This window comes from Camelina sativa, chromosome 6 (genome assembly GCF_000633955.1).
Source record: "Camelina sativa cultivar DH55 chromosome 6, Cs, whole genome shotgun sequence".
NCBI classification, from domain to species: domain Eukaryota; kingdom Viridiplantae; phylum Streptophyta; class Magnoliopsida; order Brassicales; family Brassicaceae; genus Camelina; species Camelina sativa.
This window is the reverse complement of record NC_025690.1, coordinates 11,058,599-11,078,628: the sequence shown is the minus strand read 5'-3', so window position 1 is coordinate 11,078,628 and position 20,030 is coordinate 11,058,599. Positions and strand designations below refer to the sequence as shown.

The window sequence follows — 20,030 nt, the reverse complement described above, 5'->3', positions numbered from 1 at the left end:
GGGAGCTGAGAATTGATGTGAAATCCCAAGCTGTTCACAAAATTCTCTCATTGATTCGTTTTGAAATTCTCCACCATGATCACTTCGTATTTTCTTAATTCCACCTTTCTCATTAAGAAATTGCAAAGCCAAGATCTTGAAGCTATCCACTGTATCTGACTTCTCTCGAATGAAACGAACCCAAGTGTATCTAGAAAAATCATCTACCAACAGAAACACATATTTCTTCCCAGCTAAGCTCTCAACTTGCATTGGACCCATTGAGTCCATGTGAACCAGATCTAAAACTGACTTTGACTGAACTTCATGCACCTTCTTGTGCTGAATCTTGACTTATTTTCCTTGATTACAAGGTCCACAAACCATATTTTCTTCTCCTTTAAGCTTAGGTACTCCTCGAATGATCTCTTTATTAACAAGAGTAGTTAAGTTCCTTACATTCATATGACCCAGTCGTTGGTGCCAGAGATCTAGACTTCCTTGTGCACTAAAACATTTGAACGAATTTCTCTGCCACATGTAACAATTGTTCCCTGACCTTACACCATAGAGCTTGACACTGCCTGATTCATCAACCGCTTTGCAGTCTATCTTTGTAAACATAACTGTCAAGCCTTCATCACACAACTGACTGATACTTATCAAATTCGCTCGCAATCCTTGTACCACGTAGACATTTACTAGTGGTGGAAGTTCTGTATCACGTGTTGTGCCTTTACCTTGAGTGTAACCATTACTTCCATCTCCAAAGGTTACTATGCCTCCTTTCAGTTTCTTAATATTCTGCAAATTACTCTTAGTTTCTGTCATATGCCTTGAACACCCACTATCAAAGAACCAAGGCTCAGAATCTTCATGTTCCTCAGTAATCATAGCCATGTTGCATCTAAATCCTGATGATATTGCTTCTGTTTGATACATGTCATTCTTCTTCATCCAAACCTGTCTCCTAAACCCATTCCAGAAAAATCTCCCTTGTCGCTTTAAACCATAGACTCTTGCCCAGAATTTAGAGCAATAACGTTTATAATGTCCAAATTTTCCACAAAAATAGCAGCCTGAAAACTTCTCAGATGCGGATGTTGATGCTTTCAAATCAGATTGGTGCATTCTAGCAGTAACAAAGTTAGTTGTTGTTTTCTTGTCTCCTTGGTTCTCAATAAAACCCAACCCTCTATGAGTTTTCTCAGTTCTTCCATAGCTTAAAATCTTATCAAGTTGCTTTGTTCCTGCAAACATGTGAATTTTTCTGTACTGCTGATCAAGTTCAGATTGAAGTCCTGTGGATTTCTTCTTCTCTTTAATTAACTCTTCCTCTAGCTTGTCTGCTTTTGCAGATANGCCCAGAATTTAGAGCAATAACGTTTATAATGTCCAAATTTTCCACAAAAATAGCAGCCTGAAAACTTCTCAGATGCGGATGTTGATGCTTTCAAATCAGATTGGTGCATTCTAGCAGTAACAAAGTTAGTTGTTGTTTTCTTGTCTCCTTGGTTCTCAATAAAACCCAACCCTCTATGAGTTTTCTCAGTTCTTCCATAGCTTAAAATCTTATCAAGTTGCTTTGTTCCTGCAAACATGTGAATTTTTCTGTACTGCTGATCAAGTTCAGATTGAAGTCCTGTGGATTTCTTCTTCTCTTTAATTAACTCTTCCTCTAGCTTGTCTGCTTTTGCAGATAACACCAATTTTTCTTTCATTAAATCCACAGCTTCCTTAGCAATCTTCTTTTCGTCCACCAAATCATTCTGCAGTGATTTGATCACAACTTCAAGATGAAGTTTTTCTTTGATTAAGTCTTGATTTTCCTTCCCTAAGGTAATGAGTGTTTCTCGAACTTCCTTGTAACTCTGAACAATATCAAGAACTTCCTCATCTTCCGATTCAGAATCAGTTACCTCTTCTCCATTCTCAAATTCTGTAATTCCCACCATCGCTACTAGATTTATGAGTTCTTCTTCACTACTGCTACCATCATCTGAATCATCTTCAATACTTATCATAGACTTCTCTTTCTTGTGTTTAAGGTTACTCACACATCCCTCCTGTGTATGTCTTGTACCTCTGCAAATAGTGCACTTTGCATCTCGAAGCTTAATCGTTGGACACTCACGAATGAAATGTCCAAACCCTTTGCATTCATGACACTGCATATCAGCCTTCTTATCTTCACTGATTTTTTTGAAAACTCCAGTCTTCTTTTGTGAATTACCTTGTTCTATTCTTCTTAAAGCACGATCAAATGTTCTTACTAATAAACTCACAACATCTTCTTCTCCTTGATCTGATGTGTCTCTGCTAACCGTTAAGGCTATACCTTTTGGTTTCTTAATTCCATTAAGCTCCATCTCGTGAGCTTGAAGCATTCCAACCACTTCACCATAACTAAGACTGTCTAGATCATGTGAAACAGTTAGTGCAGTCTTGTATCCCATGAACCTTGAAGGTAGACAACTTAGAAACTTCTTGACCTAAAGTCTGATATTGATTCGTGTTCTTCCATCCTTAGATTTTCGAATCGTGAAGCCATCATGTCTTTTCTTGAGCTTTGCACTTTTGTGGTTCCTTCATACTAGATTTGCAGAATATCCCAAGCTTCCTTAGCAGTTTCACACCCCTGAATTAGAGCGAACTGCTTCCTTCCTACACTGAAATGAATAGCACTCAATGCTCTTGAATTGTACTTGGATTTCTTCTGTTCTTCATCAGTCCAGTCGGCTTCGGGTTTGGGAATTCGCTTGCCTGACTCGTCCTTGATCGTCGGTTCCTCCCACTTTTCCAGAACAGTCTTCCAAGCAAGACGATCAATACCTCCTATGATAGATTTGATTCTTGATTTCCAAAACCCATAGTTTCCATCATCCAAGACAACTTTGTTATTGTTGATCAGATCTCCGTAGCTCTCCATCTTGTCCGCAGAATCTCACCTATAATAATCCGAACAAGTGTTGCTCTGATACCAATTGAAAGTGTGAGAACTTATGATCTGAACAATGAAAATATTGATTTCTTTAAACTCTCTTTTGATTGATAGAAAATCTGTTTACAAGTTTGTTCTAACCAATTTTCTAACCTCTCAAAACTCTCTTAAAGAAACCTCTTGCGCTCTCTAAGTTTTTAGCTCCTTTTCTTAAAGACTAAAAACTTAATAGCTAGGTTAACTTTCTCTTGTTTGTGCGAAAGCTCAACCTTGCTTTAGCATCCCTATTTATAGATCTAGGTATTAGCTATTTAATTAGCAAACTACCTAATCTAATCCTAATAGGAATTGGACAATTTCCTTTTTCTTTATGGTTTAGGAAATTGTCCACTTTTTTCATGTTTACATTCCAATTGTAAACATGAAGCTCTTCAATCTTCTAGAAGCTTCTCGTGCCTTCTAAATCTGTATGAGTCTTGATAATAGCCGTCATAGATCATCGATACTCTGTTTACGTATTAAAGTCATGTCCTTCTGGAGTAGTTCAAACACTTGTTCAAATGATTGCATCTTCACATTCGAAATCAGTATTTCTCGAATAGATATATTCAAACACGATCCTTGGCTGTAAAAGTTCAAGTAGGAAAACTTCTTTAAACAGATTGTAACTTCTTGGAAAAAAAACAGATCGTTACTTTCTGAACAGGTTTCTAAAATTGTGAGTTGAAAATCCAAAAAAATAATTCGCTACCATGGGTTGTTTAGGGTTTAAAATTTTAGCCAACTGGTTGATAAAGATGCGTCCCCAAAATTTTGGGGATATTTTTATTAAGGGTTTGTTAGCATTTTAGTACATTTTAGAAACATAATTAGGAGAATGATACAATCACTATTTATAATTGGGAAAAGAGGGAGGTGTGAGATAGAGGTAGTAAGAGATAGCAAAGTGTGTGGGACATAGTGATTGAGAGAATATTACGAGAAGGGCATTGAGAGTTATGGGGAAGAAAGACAAGAGAGAGAGGGAAGGAAGAGAGTGGTTATGTGGGTATAAAAGTTTTTTTTTTACTTCGTTATTATATTTTATATAATCTAAAACCAAAAATACTAGCAAATTAAAATTGGTTTTCGAATTTTTTTCAGATATATAAAAATCTATGTTTTGTTCTTTATAATTTGATATGCATATTGTTTGATGGTTTTATTTGATAATGTTAATTATTTTTTACGAATTTTGTATCCATACACTTTATTGAATGTACAGATGTATGTACACATTATCTAGTGTACTGATGTAATTTGTTTAATCTGTACTTTTAATTATGTGTACAGACATATGTACACTTAATAAGATGTATAAACACTTGTACACTTAAAATAGTGTATGGATAATATAATATATTAAAAGAATTATTAAATAAAATTCATATTAAATTGTAAAGAAAAATATATATATATTTATGTATCTAAGAAATTTTCTAAAAAAAAGAAATATATTAACAATTATTTGAAAAATCAAGAAAATAGGAGAAAAGAAGAGTAATGGCATAAGATGTAATTAAGTAAGGTCTTGAATGGCAAAAAGACAATATAATTAGATGAAATAGTGGTCAAAGTTGTTTTTTCTAATTGTAAATAGTGAATGTATTGATTTGCCAATTTTGTTTCAAAAACGTATCATTCCCCAAATAACTCTATTTTTAAAAACATATACTGTACAATAATATAATCCTAATTAATAGAACTCACGAGGGGCTTAAACCCCTAAAACCCTAAAATATTGGCCTCTATATATATGGGAAGAATCTTCATAGACATTTTGCATCATATTGTATCTATGGATGACCTAAAACCCTCACAGTTCCACATGCACAGTGATACTAGGATTTTTGTGTCTCCTAGCAGGTTCAATTAACCTTATGCAATTGTAATACTTAAGGTGTCAATCCAGTTGGGAAACTTCGCTAACAATTAAGATGCAATCAAGAAATCACAAGTCAAGCCAATTCAAAGAGAGTGTTTGTCTAACAGTCCTAGAATGATTAGAATGCAAAACGGAAATGTGTTCTAGGATTAGAAACAAAAATGCATGACAAAAAGCGAAAATGAATAAAAACATAAACGATTCTAAGCATGAACTAAAAGGCAAGAAACGAAACAGTCTCAGGAATGTAATAAAAATCAGAAAGAAAGAGGTCCTAAGGATGGGATTAATTGATGTCGGTGAAGTCTCCTACCATACAAAGTGTTTAACATGCCACAAGAAATCTATCCCTAAACAACGAACAACAAAACTTAGCTAATCCAATCTCTTGGCAAAAGCTACTCAGACTCAACCACTTCCATACCCAGCTCTCACTAGAGAAACATGGTTGAGCAGGCATGACAAACAAGTTCGTTCATGTCAACAAACATCCTAGACAACTAATCTCTTAGGCTAGGAACGTAAGTCTCTGGAACTAGTTGGTCAGACATTTCATCAAACACCTTTTGGGTGTGGAAATGTCTCGAACCTAGTTCCAATTGATCAGAGCTAAACTAGCATTTCTAACACTACTCTAGAAGGGAATCATAAAAATCAAAGCTTAAACACTCTACATCCTAAGATCCTCCACCTAATATATCCCATCCTTAAGGACTACTACACTACTCAGATCCGAAAATCATTATCAAGGATGCAAACCCAGAAAATATAGAAACAAGCATTCTTAGATAGATTGAAAAGTAAATAACAACTTGTAAAAGAAATCAAATGAAAATACTGAATAAACTCAAACGTGTCGGAATACAAAGTCTGAAAACGTTTTTGGTGGCTAGGGTAAACCTTCAGGAAAAGAACGAGATAAAAGATAAGATGTCTCAGCAAGGACTTAACAAAATGTATATATAGTAGTCCAACATGGAAAGCCCTAAAACTTAAAACAACAAGGTAAGGAGTCGGTTTGGTAATCTCCTGAAGCGTGTGAAACCAAACGTCTTTCTTCCTAACATGTGCGTACGAGTCCGTGCGCGTCGAATGGAATGCAATGTCATCATGGCTCGGACGGATGGCTGGGGAGCATGGCTCAGACGGATGTGCTGGGGAGCATGGCTCGGACGGATGCGCTGGGGGGCATGGCTCGGACGAATGCGCTGGGGAGCATGGCTTGGACGGATGCGATGGGGAGCATGGCTCGGACGGATGCGCTGGGGAGCATGGCTTGGACGGATGCGCTGGGGAGCATGGCTCGGACGAATGCACTGGGCGGAAGCAACGAGAGTGGCTCGGTTGGTCAGTTCGACGGAAGCGACGAGAGTGGCTCGAACGTGTGAGTTCGGCGGAGGTGAGGGGAGGTTGGCTCGAGCTGGGTGTATACGCATCCACTAAAACAATGATAACTCTTTAACCACACCTCCGATTGGATTGAAATAAACGGCATTGGAAAGCTAACTCAATTCCCTAAAACTTTGATGAAGACGTCAAAAGCTGAATCTCTCGACTGGTGGCTCGAATGGTGGCTCGAGTGGTGGCTCGAGTGGTGATGTTGGAGCATGGCTCGAGCGTTGATGACGTACATTCCGAGCATGCTTGGTCGAGCCGCATGTCTCAACCTCCACTCAGTTCCAATAGTCTGAACATCTCCTAAACACCTGAAATAACTCTAATATGCAAGATGTATGCAAGACCAATGCAAAGACTACCTAGATATGCATATTATGCAAAAGAGACTAAAAACAATGCAAAACAATGAGTTAAGAGACCAAAATGAATAACAAATGCATGATGAAAGAGTGTAAAATATATACATATCACACAGGCTTTACTTCAAGGGTTTGGTGAGTGAGGAAACGACAAGATTTGGAGTTGCAATTTGCGGCCAAGAAGATAATGTCTTGTTTCATGAAAAGGGTTCACGTCATCATGATTCCGCCGTAACAGTTTTGGAGGCTGAGCTTACTGCGTTGAAGCCAGTGCTAACCAAGCTTTGGGTTTGGGGATCAATCATATATCATTCTACTGTGATCATGATCAAATTTTCGAATTGGTAAGTTTTCCTTTGACTAATAAGGTTCAGATGCTTAATGAAATAGGTAATCTTTACTTTTACTTGTTTTGGAAGCTAACGTGTACGGACCTTTGATCAAAGTTCTGTATTCTTAAGTTTCGATTATATATTTTAAAGAGACAATAGACTGTGACTTATATATTTTTTTGTCATACTATATATTAATTTCAATGTGTTATTGTTTCATTACATGTATATCGTTCCTTGAATGTATGTAGGTCTTGGGGATATTGAAGCCTGAGCAAGATAACATTGCCATTCTTTTGGATGATGTGAAATGTATCAGACAACAAATGACGTCTAGCATCCCTGTTCTAATGACTAGAAATCAAGCTAAGTTTGCTTATAAGCTTACAATGGAAACAATAGTTTCTGAAATCAGCATACTCTTCAGAAGAAGACTTATTGTATCTGTTACAATGATTTTGAAGCTGAGAATATGTTTTCTTTGTCTTTATGCGGTCATGATGAATTCTGTGTGGAGTCCATGAAACGACATATAGAAGTGAGGCTACTCGAGGGAAGTGTACCAAGGTGTCCACATTATCAATGCAAGTCTAACGTAACTCTTACAACCTGTGCAAATATTTTGATGCCTAAACTAAGAGAGATGTGGGAATGAAGGAACAAAGAGGAACAAGTTCCTGTGGCAGACAGAGTTTATTGCCCAAATCCGAGGTGCTCGGCTTTAATGTCGATAACGGGAGATGAAACTATAAGATGCTGTTTTGAATGCGGTGAACCCTTTTGCGTCAACTGCAAAGTCACAGTTGTTATGAGCCAAAGCCTTAGCCTTAGCCCTAGTAATCACACCCGTTGCTTAAACTAAAGAACAAGAGAGATTGAAAGCTAACTTTCCTTTAACCCAAGTCTCTCTTTGAGGATTAGGTTAATTGTTGGAAGCTTGAAATTCTCATTAGCATAAGAGGTTCTTATATAGAACCTTACAAACCGACCTATCTCTCCTATTAAAAGGAAATTATATAAAATCTTAAATCTAATTTAAAAAGGAATGAAACCATAGTTAGATAATTCTATCAAAACCCAATGATCGTATCATTACTCTCCTCTTCCACTTGAAGCTTGTCCTCAAGCTTCAGCTCATGGCATGTCCTCCTCTTCAATTGGTTAGTTGTCCTGATTAGCCCCATCATTGACTACTGTAATTTGAAAAAGGACTGGTTTGCAAACATGTCCTCTTGTGAAGATTTCATCACAATTGAAGCAGAGACCTTTTGCTCGTCGCTCCTCCATTTCTGTGGTGGTCAATTTCTTCAAATACAGTTGTTGAGGTGCTTGTTTCACTTCTGTTTGTTGAGGCAATAGAGATTCCTTCTCTTTTGCGCTTTGTCTATCTTGATACCCCGCCACCCTACGCTTCTCTAACAAGATTGATTGTTGAGCTGTTGGGGCCAAGTGTCCTCCAAAAGTTCGTGTTCGCTTGTCACCATCAATCTTATATTCATTATCTCTTGCATATTCCATAGCTTCAAAGATTGTCTCAGGACGTAGATATTCTACCTCTTTACATAAACTGTCGGTTACGTAAACTGGACGTAGATACTCTACCCCTATGACACACTTCTTGTCCATAGGGCACTTTTTGGCTGTAAGAAGACTGACATACCCTTTAACTAGTATCTTTGAAATCGTAACTAGAAGACTAAGCGACATCGTTTTTGTTGTTGAGGAGATAATTCCCTTATTTTTTTTTACAGACTTATTATTGGGATCGATTAATTTTTTTTTTGACCTCGAAGTAAAAAGTCTTTTATCTTCTTCCGTCACTTTGGAAACCTAGATCCGCCGCCGGCGATTATATGGAAATTCCTTCCGTCGTAGTCTTGAAAAATAGCAACCCGTGTTTCAGTCGACCTTGTCATCAGTGTTCGTGCATCTATTCCGATGACAGGTAATCTTCGTATCACTGGTTTTTTCAAACGTCCATCAATTGAGAAACCTTCGTCACCAACAAAAACTAGTGTAGAAATGGCGGAGGAAAGTAATTCGGAGTGGGACATTCGACTTCCTCCACGGTTATTTGCAACCGACCGCTACCCAGATGCAAGGCTTAAGATATACTCAAAACCCGACATTCTCAATTTAATACGCGATGTGCTGAAAGGGACACATGAAATGGATCAGATTTTGGATTCACCATTGGGAGCCTTGTTTAGTTTACCGGTTGCTGAATGTCCAATATCTTGCAAGTTACTTCACGCTCTACTATGCAGACAGGTAATATCCAAACAGAAGTATGAATTGTGGACAGTGTTCGGTGGACAACCACTTAGATCTTCTTTGGTTGAGCTTGGTGCTGTAACTGGTTTGGATTGCCGAGAGTTCCCTGAAGAATACGACCGAGATTACGACCATGTTCCTGAACCAGAGGAGAAAAGTTTCTGGGATGAGTTGATCGGAGAAGATCGGAAGAAGACATTGGAGAATGTTAGTGAAGTCTTCGAAGACCCATTAATCAAAGATGGGAACAAGAAACTTAGGCTTGCATTGCTTCTTATTGTTGATGGTATCCTAATAGCCAAAACCCAGACACATCGTCCGACTTTCAAGTATGTGGAGATGTTGCAAGACGTTGATGAATTCCTCGCTTTTCCTTGGGGGCGAGAAGCTTTCTTGAAGACAATAGCGTCGATGAGGCCAGAAAGTAGGTTGCCAATAACTCATGTTAACAAGAGATTGAGAGTTGTGGATAAAAGCAAGGACGTCGTTGCTACATTTACAAAGAAATTGCAGCAGAAGACTATCCGGTTGTCAGGTTTTCCCTTGGCACTACAGTTACTTGCTTATAGCAATATATCTGGCCTGCTGGAGAAGATACCAGGGGCTAATGACAGGAGGACCATATTGGACTGGGATTCACTTGTGTTTCCCAAAAACAACCTTAATTTGAGAGACATTCATGTTACGGAAAGAGCAGGCAAAGTAAGTATATTGGTTTTTCTTAGTTTTTTTGGAATCGTGGATAGTATATTTTTCAATAGGTGACCACGTGGATTGTATGATTACTAACATATCCGTGTCCACAGTTGGTGGTTAATCCGTATCGTGTTGTTGATCCACCGGAAGAGGGCTGGGGAGAGTGGGATGATGAAGTTAAAGACAGAAAGGTAATGTATTTGGAGGCACAGATAGTAAGAGGACATGTTTTATCGAAAAAGGAGTGGCCAGGAGGGGATATGTCATTGCCTTTACTTACCGTTAGATACAATAAAGAGAAGACTGTGCACAGAAAGCACATTGTCTCCCGCCAAAGAGTTCAGTCGCAAAAACTTTCCGTAAGGCGAGGGAGTTTCAAAAAGAAGAAAAGTCCTACAGTGGTGGACGACGTTGAAGGTACTGAGTTGTCTGAACTAAAGAGTTGGTTCGGGAAGCAGTTAGGTGATCTTAGGTCCGAATATGAAGTGAAGTTCAAAAAGTTAAAGGGGCAGTTCAAGAAAATGCAAAGGAAGTTGAAAGAGACAAAAAAGAAAAGATTTTTGGGCAGAAAGTTTCGTCAAGTTCACCGGAACAATAGGAAAAGTATTAGTTACTCCAGTCAAAAGCAAAGTGAAAGTATATCGGCGGACGAAGATATATCATTGAAGGGGGACAATGTTGATGGCGTTGGTGCTGATAATGTGGCTGATTCAACGGCGAAGGTCAATGATGGGGCAGAGGATGTTTTCGCGACAGAGGTCGACCAAAGTGGTGAGGATATTCTCGAAGGTCGTCACAATTGGCATCAATATGTTGCTGAATTACCACCAGAGGTTAGTAATAATTTCCCATAGTATGAATTAACCTAGTTGATTTGCTCATAAACTTTTTTGTTTAATTCATTTTGTTAGAATGAATCTGATTGGAAGTTTGGCGTAGATGTTTGTCCTGAACTGACGTTCAAGGCAATAGAGGTTTGTCCATAGTTATCCCATTTTTTTATTGGTATTGGGTAGACTAGCTGTAGTTTTCCTTACAGAATATAGTGTCATAGCAGACGGGAAGTCATATGAAAAAATGTTCGGGATCGAAGGTGGATGTGAATGATGAGAATGATATGCGAGCTAATGAGTTAGAGGTGAGATACATATTTATTTTTTAATTCTTGTTAGTATTGTTATGAAGAAATAAACTATGGTGTTAGTTGACATCGATCTGTAATAGCAGGTTGATAGCGGTTATGACTTTACAAAGGATAGCAACTGTGGTGGAGACAATGGTGTAGAAGACAGAGACGGTGAGACGAAAGACGAGTTTCAGGTTGACGTCATTTCTGTTTTGTTTCATGATACATGGTTAGAAGAGTTTTATTTGTTACATTGCTTAAATCCCCAACTGACTTTCACAGACGGAACAGGGAGACAATGTTCCTGTTGATATGATGGATGTGTTAAGGACTCCTTCGCCAGAAAGGGTTAGTGTGTTGTGGTTTTTTCAAATTTTATTTTAGTATCAATGTACGTATATTGATCAATCTGGTTGTAATACTTACATACAAATCGGGGCCAGTAGCATGGAGAGGTTGTGTTCGGTAGACATTCCCCGATATGACACCGAAAGCAAACCTCTATTCATTGTAAGGAGACAAACCATTTGAGATAAATTATGATTCGTTTTGTAATGGAAAAACGTCGTAGATATTATTGTATATGTCGCAGGACTCTCATGGTGTGTCCTATTTATCTGATGTAAAGCCTATCTATGATACAGAGGTGAAAGACATTGTAGATGAGGTAAAACAAGTATCACAATCATTCAATTTCTTAATTAAGCAAAATGTTACTAATTTTTTGGATGTTTAGTGTAGAAGAAAGCAAAGGATGATGGATCTGCAGCACAATCTACATTGGAAGATGGGCGCCAAAATATGAATACAATCCTTAGGTCATTATTTGATCCTAACAATGACACACAACAACATGAGAACATTGAGACGTCGCCGAGTGTGTATATTGAGGTAAATTTGTTGAACCAGTATGACTTGTTATATATGTAGTTTTGTTTAAATTCAACTGAACACATGGATACGATTCAGTGGTCAGGGAGAACGGAGAAAAGTTGCTGATCGAGAAACTTCCGATGAGGAGGTGAGGAATAGTTTTTCCGTAAATTTTCTCTATGTTGATAATGAATGATATGTATGGTTGTCTACATGGAGAAGATAATAAATTCGGAAGTTGTAGCAATAGCTGTAGATTAGATCTCATGAAATTGAACACATGGATAATGATTTGTGGACGGGGTGAAGGGTTACAAGACTGTGATGAAGAATTTGGTGAAGATAAGGTGGTAAGTAGTTGGTAAACAAGTGTTGTATTTTGTAGAGTAATCTAAATGTGGTTATATAGTTATGTTAGGAAACTAGGATGTGGGAAAAAGTTACATGTTGTAGCATTGATTGTGTGTTATATAGTTATGTTAGGAAACTATGATGTGGGAAAAAGTTACATGTTGTAGCTTGATTGTGTGTTACTGAACATATGGATATTTATTTGTGGATAGGTTAGAGGGTTAGTAGTAGTTGAAACTGGTCAGGAGAATGTGAATAGTTGGCTTTGAACCACATTTTGATTTGTTAAGTTAGCGGGGTTGATGTCCACATGGATGTGAGTAATAAATATGACAAGTTATAGCTTTGATTAATGTTATTGAACATATAGCTACATATTTGTTGGCAGATAAAAGGTGCAGCAGCCGTTGAAGCAGAAAGTGGTCAAGAGAAGGTGATTGGTAGTCATATAATATGATTTTATTAGTTGGTGTTAGCTTTATGGGTTCACATAATTATGGTTTTATTCATGGACAAGGGATAATCATTTTATTAGTTGAAGCATGAACACCTCATTCAGTTATAGTTAGTTTTTTTTACTGAACATATGGATACGAATTTTTGGTCAGGTTCATGCTTCAACGGCTGCTGCACCTTTGTCAAGAGAAGGTGTAGAAATGTCCTAAGGAACCTTATATTGTGGTTTTATTATCATTATGGTACCTTGTAATTGTGTTTTGTTATACCGTTTAAGTTTTATCTTTTATCAACTATTAGGTCATCGAAGCATCATAGACTATAATGAGCGTAGCCGCAGAGAATGTATGCAATGATGTATATCATGCAGCGTTGTATTTTAAAGAACGTTGTGTCATAGCATTAATCTGTCTATACGATTGTTTAGATATAATACGAAAATCAATTTTACTGTCCACATGGATATGGGTATGTGTATAGGTGAATCATGTATCAGACGTTGAAGGGGAGTTTGATGAAGATAAGGTGAATAATAGTTTGTAATGACATTTCTTCGGTACAGTAATCTTAATGTTTCAATATTTATAATGTTTAGTAAGTAACTATTGTGGGTGTTAATGGCAAAAACAATAAAACAATTAGGTGAGGGTAGCATCGGAGACCATACTGAGAATAGTGTCAGGAAAGCTCGACGATCAGGTACATTGTGTATGTTTGGCGCTGTACATGTGGATGTGTATGCGGATTAACTAAGGTTGTTTGATATTGTTGTTTTAGGGAGTTCCGGAAGTTCCATTGACACATCTTGAGGCAGTTGAAGGATCGTCCAGTGATGAAGCGGAGGTATAAATAATGGGCATATATCTCTGAATGCTTAGTTTGAGGGGATGATGCATGCTAACATATGTTGAATAATCCTACAGGAGAGAGAAGTTGGACCTGAAAATATTTTAGATGTAAGTGATTTTTCTCCGCCACAGGAGAGAAAGGTTGCTATATTGACCGAAGGGGAACAAAAACTTGTTGTTGAGTTCTTGAAGAAGGACCCTTACAGTCCTTCGAGAGGGCATGATTTGTTACCTCAACTGGACACCACTCTGTTTAAATGCTTTGAGAAAACGTTGAAGGAAGCACCTAACACATAATTCATGTTTTTCGTTGATTTTTTTGGGTATAATATTCTAATAGATACTAATGTATGGCGTATACTAATTAGACAACGCCTTGCAGTGAACACCTTAGACCTTGTAGTCACCTCATTGACAACAAGTTTTTTCTGGAACTTGCTGAACCACAGAAATGGGTGTCTACTTTGGTAATTCCTGCTCTATTTAGAAGGATTAGTCTGTATATCTAATGGTTTGAGATTATTTACATCTTGTTTTACTGTCTTAAACAGCATATTGAGGTCATGGTGTCTTTCTTAAGACAAAGACATAGATATGTGCAAGAGAAGGAGCGTTCGACGTTTGCCTCACCTTGGCTTGGGAACTACTTCTTGCAGAAGTACAAAAGTTTTTCAGTTGCGAAGAACAAGAATAGAGTGCAGTGGAGAGGATTATTGGACCGGTATTTCCCAGGTAGTCCTTCAGACTGGTTTGAGAATATCAAAACGATATATATGTCGATGATCTGGAAAAACGAGCATTGGGTAGGATTCGCCATAAGCCTACCAAATTGGTGCGTTTACATCCTTGTTCCAAATGTGGATTTGTATGATATCAGAAAGGTGCAGAAGTTCGTGGCTCCGGTTGTGGAGATGTTACCGTTCATCATTCACAAATTTTGCAAGCCACCCATGTCACAGACTCATGGATTTGAGAAGTTCAAGTGGGTTAGATTTGAAGGAATTTATGTGAACAACCGGTGCGGTGATTGTGGCCTGGTAACTATGAAGTTTCTCGAGATTCTTGCGAATGACAATGGACCAGAACAAATGACGGCCATCACAGACGAGATTCTTGATGAATTCAGGGCTCAATATGCAATGGACATCTACACTGAATTAGTTGCCCCTATCTATACATCACAGAACGAGTAAATGGCATTTGTTTTTGGGCTGTTCTGTGTAGTTTAATGTACATCATGTGTATCGTGTCTTTAGAGACAGTTAATTTGTGTGTTTATTTGTTATGATGTTCTACTCATAACATGTATGACTTGAATCAAATCTGTAAGCTTTATTTTTAGATTTGTAACTTCTATGTCGAAAAATCTGTAAAAGCAATATTTTGTTTTGTTAATTAACATGGAGAGGAATTTAGAAATGTTGGACTTATCCACACCATTGATGACCATACAGTACCGAGGTTGTGTGGATACGAGCTAAGAGTTTGTTGCGTGTTTACGAGAATATGTGTGGATAGATCTTAACGTTTAAGGTCCACAGAAATTTGGATAGGTTGTTTAACACAATGTGTGTGGACAGGGTATATATTACGGTATCCACAAAAATACGTGGCCATATCTACAGATCACATAAGTGAATTGTGTTCATAATTTTTCTAGATAGAAGTTCTTAATTAGGATTAGATTTTGTATATTTGATAATGAAACATTGGAAACATAACAAGGTTACACAATGGAAAGAACAAGGGAGAACCATCATTTTCATACTAATATCACATATAATAGTACAACGATGTGGTTTTCCTAAGGGGACTGTTGCTGACAGGTGTTTGGCTGGTGTGAGGGTCTTCTGCATCGTGGGCATCTAGGTTTACCCACTATCGGCTGCCTCTTAGGTGGGTGTAAGTCTTGTAGATCGATGTGGCTATCATGGATTGGTAGATTTGTTTCTGTGGGGAAGGCATAAGCTGGGGCCCATTGACCCGCCTTAGTGTATTGATGGACCAGAAAATCTAACGCTGACCCTTTGTTAAGCTCCGCCAACAGAGCGTACGGATTCCGTTTTTCAAGGCATTTTTGGAAAAAAGCATTGTAGCTTGACTGTGGCATGGTTTACCAGATGAAATGATCTGATTTGTCTAGACGAACTGTTGACATGGTTTCGTTGGAGAGGACTGCATCCTTGCATTCAGGCCCAGCCTGTATCAAATTTTTCAAAGCGTCTACCCCATCCTGAGCAACAAAGCTTACAATTTTTGCAAGCAAATGTGGAGGGATATAAAAGTCGGTGGTGGTCGTAACCTGCACCGATATTGAAATAGTTAAGGAAAAAATAATTGAAAGACGATATGAAAGAAGAAATAAGTTGTTGTTACCTCCATTTGAAACACAATTCTCTACGGTTTACGTAGAAGGTGAGAGACTGTCTAAATAAGTGAAGGTGAAAGACTGGACTTGACGGCTATGATTTTTGATGTAGGAGAGGAAGAGGAAGACATAAAGTATTATTAGTTTAAAAAGCTACTTATTTGCATCGAGGGTGGGATGTTTTCCGCCAGTAGTTTGAAAATGTTTGGAAAGTATAGTACATCAACTGTAGGGGAAGTAGGTGACAGCTTTGCATTTATGAGTTTCTTTCAGCAGTAGGGGAAGGTTATATCTGTAGGGGAAGGTGATATCTGTTTTGTCCAGTTTTGTGGATAACATTTTGAAAAACGTGTAGACAAGGTTTGTGTGGCTTCCGCTTTTAGGCTATTGTATAGAGGAAAACCCTAATGGTTATTATAAGAGTTAACATAGATAGCCAATAACATGGACATGAGGTAAATCTGTCCAAGTATATTTCCTTGTTCACAAATGTGTGGACAAAGAATATTTAATGTTGTCCACGAGGAGACTGGAGTAGTATATTATTTGAAGGAAAGTCAAACACTAAGTATTAATAGATCGCTAACAATGAACAAGAAGACCTAAACTGTATGAACCCTAAACCTTGAACTATATTAACCCTAAACAGTGATTGCATTAACCATAAGCTATAAATCCTAAACCCTAAACCCTAAACCCTAAACCCAAAAGGGTAAACCCTAGACCCTTAACCCTAACCCTAAACCATGGACACTTAAACGTAAACAAAAAAAACAAAACCCTAAACAGTTAACCCTAGACCCTAAACCCTAAACCATAAACCCTAAACCGTAAACCCTAAAACCTTTACACTAAACCCTAAACCATGGACACTTAAACGTAAACAAAAAAACAAAACACTAAACAGTTAACCCTACACCCTAAACCCTAAACCCTAAACCGTAAACCCTAAACCCAAAAGGGTAAACCCTAAACCCTTTACACTAAACCATAAACCATGGACACTTAAACGTAAACAAAAAAAACAAAACCCTAAACAGTTAACCCTAAACCCTAAACCCTAAACCCTAACCCCTAAACCCTAAATCCTAAACCCTAAACCCAAAAGGGTAAACCCTAAACCCTTAACCCTAAACACTAACCAATAACCCCAACACCTAGTAACTAAACACAAGACTGAATATTACCCACTTACTCTAAAGTGTAATACATAAATGTTGAAGATTGAGGATGTTGTAGAGTATTAATGCGAGGAAAGAGTATTGTGTTGAGGATGTGGACATATTAATTTGAGGATTGAGGATGTGGTAGTGTATGTTTGACTTAATTTAGCAATTTATTTTAAACTTATAGTGTGCAGCTATTGGGTGTGTATTGTACTAGCTTAAGAAAATCCTTTATAAGGTGATTAGTCGAACATTATCTAGTATCCACATGGATTCGTGGCATTCAACAATACATAATCCACGTGGAGATATCCATGGAAACATAACGATTTTGGGGGTATATTGGGTATTGTCTTAATAATGTATTTTGGTCTATATAAACGTAGATTGTATCTGTTAGTAAATTGCTGAAAATGGTTCCGACATACAAAATCGTTTGTGAGAACTGCTCTCATGGTAAATGCGGTCATGGTCGAATACTACCACGAAGACATTTCCCTCGTTCTCATAGTGCTCGGACACGTATGAGTGACCGCTACCCAACTGAATAACCTATCACTGAGCCTCTTGTCCGACTGAATCCTGAGGTTTGTTTTTTTGTTGGTTTTATTGTTTTTTAAAGATTTTAATTAATAGATCTGGTAGATATGCTGAATTTACTCGTTATTGCTTTTACAGATTCCTACACGTAAAGATCTTTACATTCCAGCATCAATTCTGGCGAAAATTGTGAGTTTGGTAGCTCAGGATGGCATCAAACATTTGAGGAGCTGGCTTGTCGCGAGGCGTGCAGGTAGAGTAGCAGTTCACTCTACGGAAACACTTTCCGCTGTTAGGCTGGATGGCGATTACGATTTTGTTAGTTGGTCAAGACCCGATTCTGTGTACTATGACTTTTTTGGGATGTGTTTATACGCCAAGAATCCTTATGCTTTGTATGTGAAAAGCTTATTCTTAGCTTTTCAATGCTGTAATTTGAAAGAGGCAATTGCAGTGGTAAGTACCATTAAACATGTGTACCCAGTTGCTGAGTTGTTGTGGATAATGTTGAAGAGCTGCGAAGGGACTTTGGATATGGATTTTTTCTGGAACTACAAGAAGAAGTCTCGATTTGGGGATGTTGATAGGCTGGCTGACTCTCTAATGTACCACATCCACAAAATGCGGCCAAAGCGATGGGGGACATATTCTGATACTTGGCACTTTGAAGATGTGCCAATGTGCTGTTTTGACCACGAGGCACTGCAGGAATTCAATGGGGAGAGATGTATAGAGTGTATTTTCTTCTTCCTATCTAGAGATATACTGCTTTTGTCTTAGGATCAAATAATATTGGTTTTAGTATTATTTTGTATTTTGCATTATCATTCTCTGAAACTACTGAAATGTAAAATCTTTTTAAGATGTGGTAAGATCTCTATTTATGACCTGGCAAATATGCTAATCTCGTATGAAATTGTTATGTGTGAATATCCACAAGATAATAGTGGCTAGAACCCTAATTTGATAATTTAAAACTTGGAAAATTAGATGACCCGGTAAATGTATCCATCATTAAACGAGAAATCCAGTCGTAAGAGCAGAGAAGAAATGCGATGTTGTAAATGTCTTTTAGCCGTAAAAGATTGCTGTCTATGTGGATAGATTTTTGGTGATATTGTATATGGAGGTGTCCACGATTGTGATTTTTTGGGTTATTAGCTTGGATGTACTTTCTTAATTTACAGATATTGACCATACAGGTATTGAACATAAACAATTTAAACGAGAAAATGTATCCATTCATAGGAATCTGGAAATATTGCATATATTGAATATTAAAGTACATTACGTATCAACTGTTAAAAAATAGGAAATAAGTACATAAGTACATTAGGTATCCGTAGGAGTTTGGTGATGTGGTTATGCTATCATAGATAGCAAAAATGTGGTGTCATGATGACATTACAATAGGTATTCCCTAGGTGAATAGTAAAAGAAAATTAAACATCGGGGAAATGCACTTCCAGTTTACACCAATCAATCGGAGGTGGAACTTTGCACTGTTCGACATCAGCCGCCGCTAACTCTTGGGTCTCGAAATCAACTAGTTCTTGACCCAAAATCTGATTAAGGTGGGAGAGTTGAGCGTCAATTAATTCAACTTGATGCTGGAGTGCAGTTGCCTCCTCCTTCTTCTTCATATGCTCATGCAGCATATGGAGGATTGATGTGAAGCGATCTTTTGTCTCCGCCTCAACCACTGCTCTAGTCTTACTAAAGGCCTCAGAAATGGTCTCAAGTGCTTCTTCTTCCCACTCGAAGTCGGAATTGAGTTTTGGACGTTTATCGGGATTAGCGCCGTCCATGTCTTCCCACTCTGAATCGAAGGGCCGACGTCTACTGGAACTTTCACCGGCCATAACTTGATTCTGTAAATGAAACAACCGAAACCAACTTTGGTTAAAACAAGACGTGAAGTTAAATAAAAAAAAGGAACTAACAAATTGAAGAGAAGTTGGTTTATAGAAATAGGCGTGATTGCCTATAGAACTCGGCGTGAAGAGGTGGATGTTGAAGATGTAGGAAGAACTGATGATATTCAGTGATGAATGAGAGGATATTTATAGATAAAATGATCGAAGAAGGAGTTGTAGAGAAGGAAAATGAAGAAACGACACAATGAATGTACAGATAACCAAATGGTACAATGAAAGTAGTCGAACCAAACGATAACTTCTAGTTACAATGATTCTAGTCGAACAAAACCTGCAATGAGACTACATGAACGAAACGATACGTTTTTTTGGCAGATGAGTTTGGGCCACTTTACACAGAGCTATCCACCGATTTTTGGCAGATTATTTGTAATAAATGTATATGACGGTGGCCACAATTGTATTGTTTTGGGTTCGTAGCATTGGGTATCCTCATGGATGGACTATGGTAGAAACCTATTC

At 37.8% G+C, this 20,030-nt stretch overlaps 1 protein-coding gene across 1 annotated transcript; it reads right to left on the bottom strand.

The window, feature by feature from the left end:
- Positions 334–2,435, bottom strand: LOC104698916. The gene is made up of 2 exons (XM_010414293.1): positions 1,400–2,435; positions 334–1,325 (listed from the first exon to the last, which is right to left on the bottom strand). Exons 1-2 carry the CDS (start codon positions 2,433–2,435, stop codon positions 334–336), a joined length of 2,028 nt encoding a protein of 675 aa, XP_010412595.1.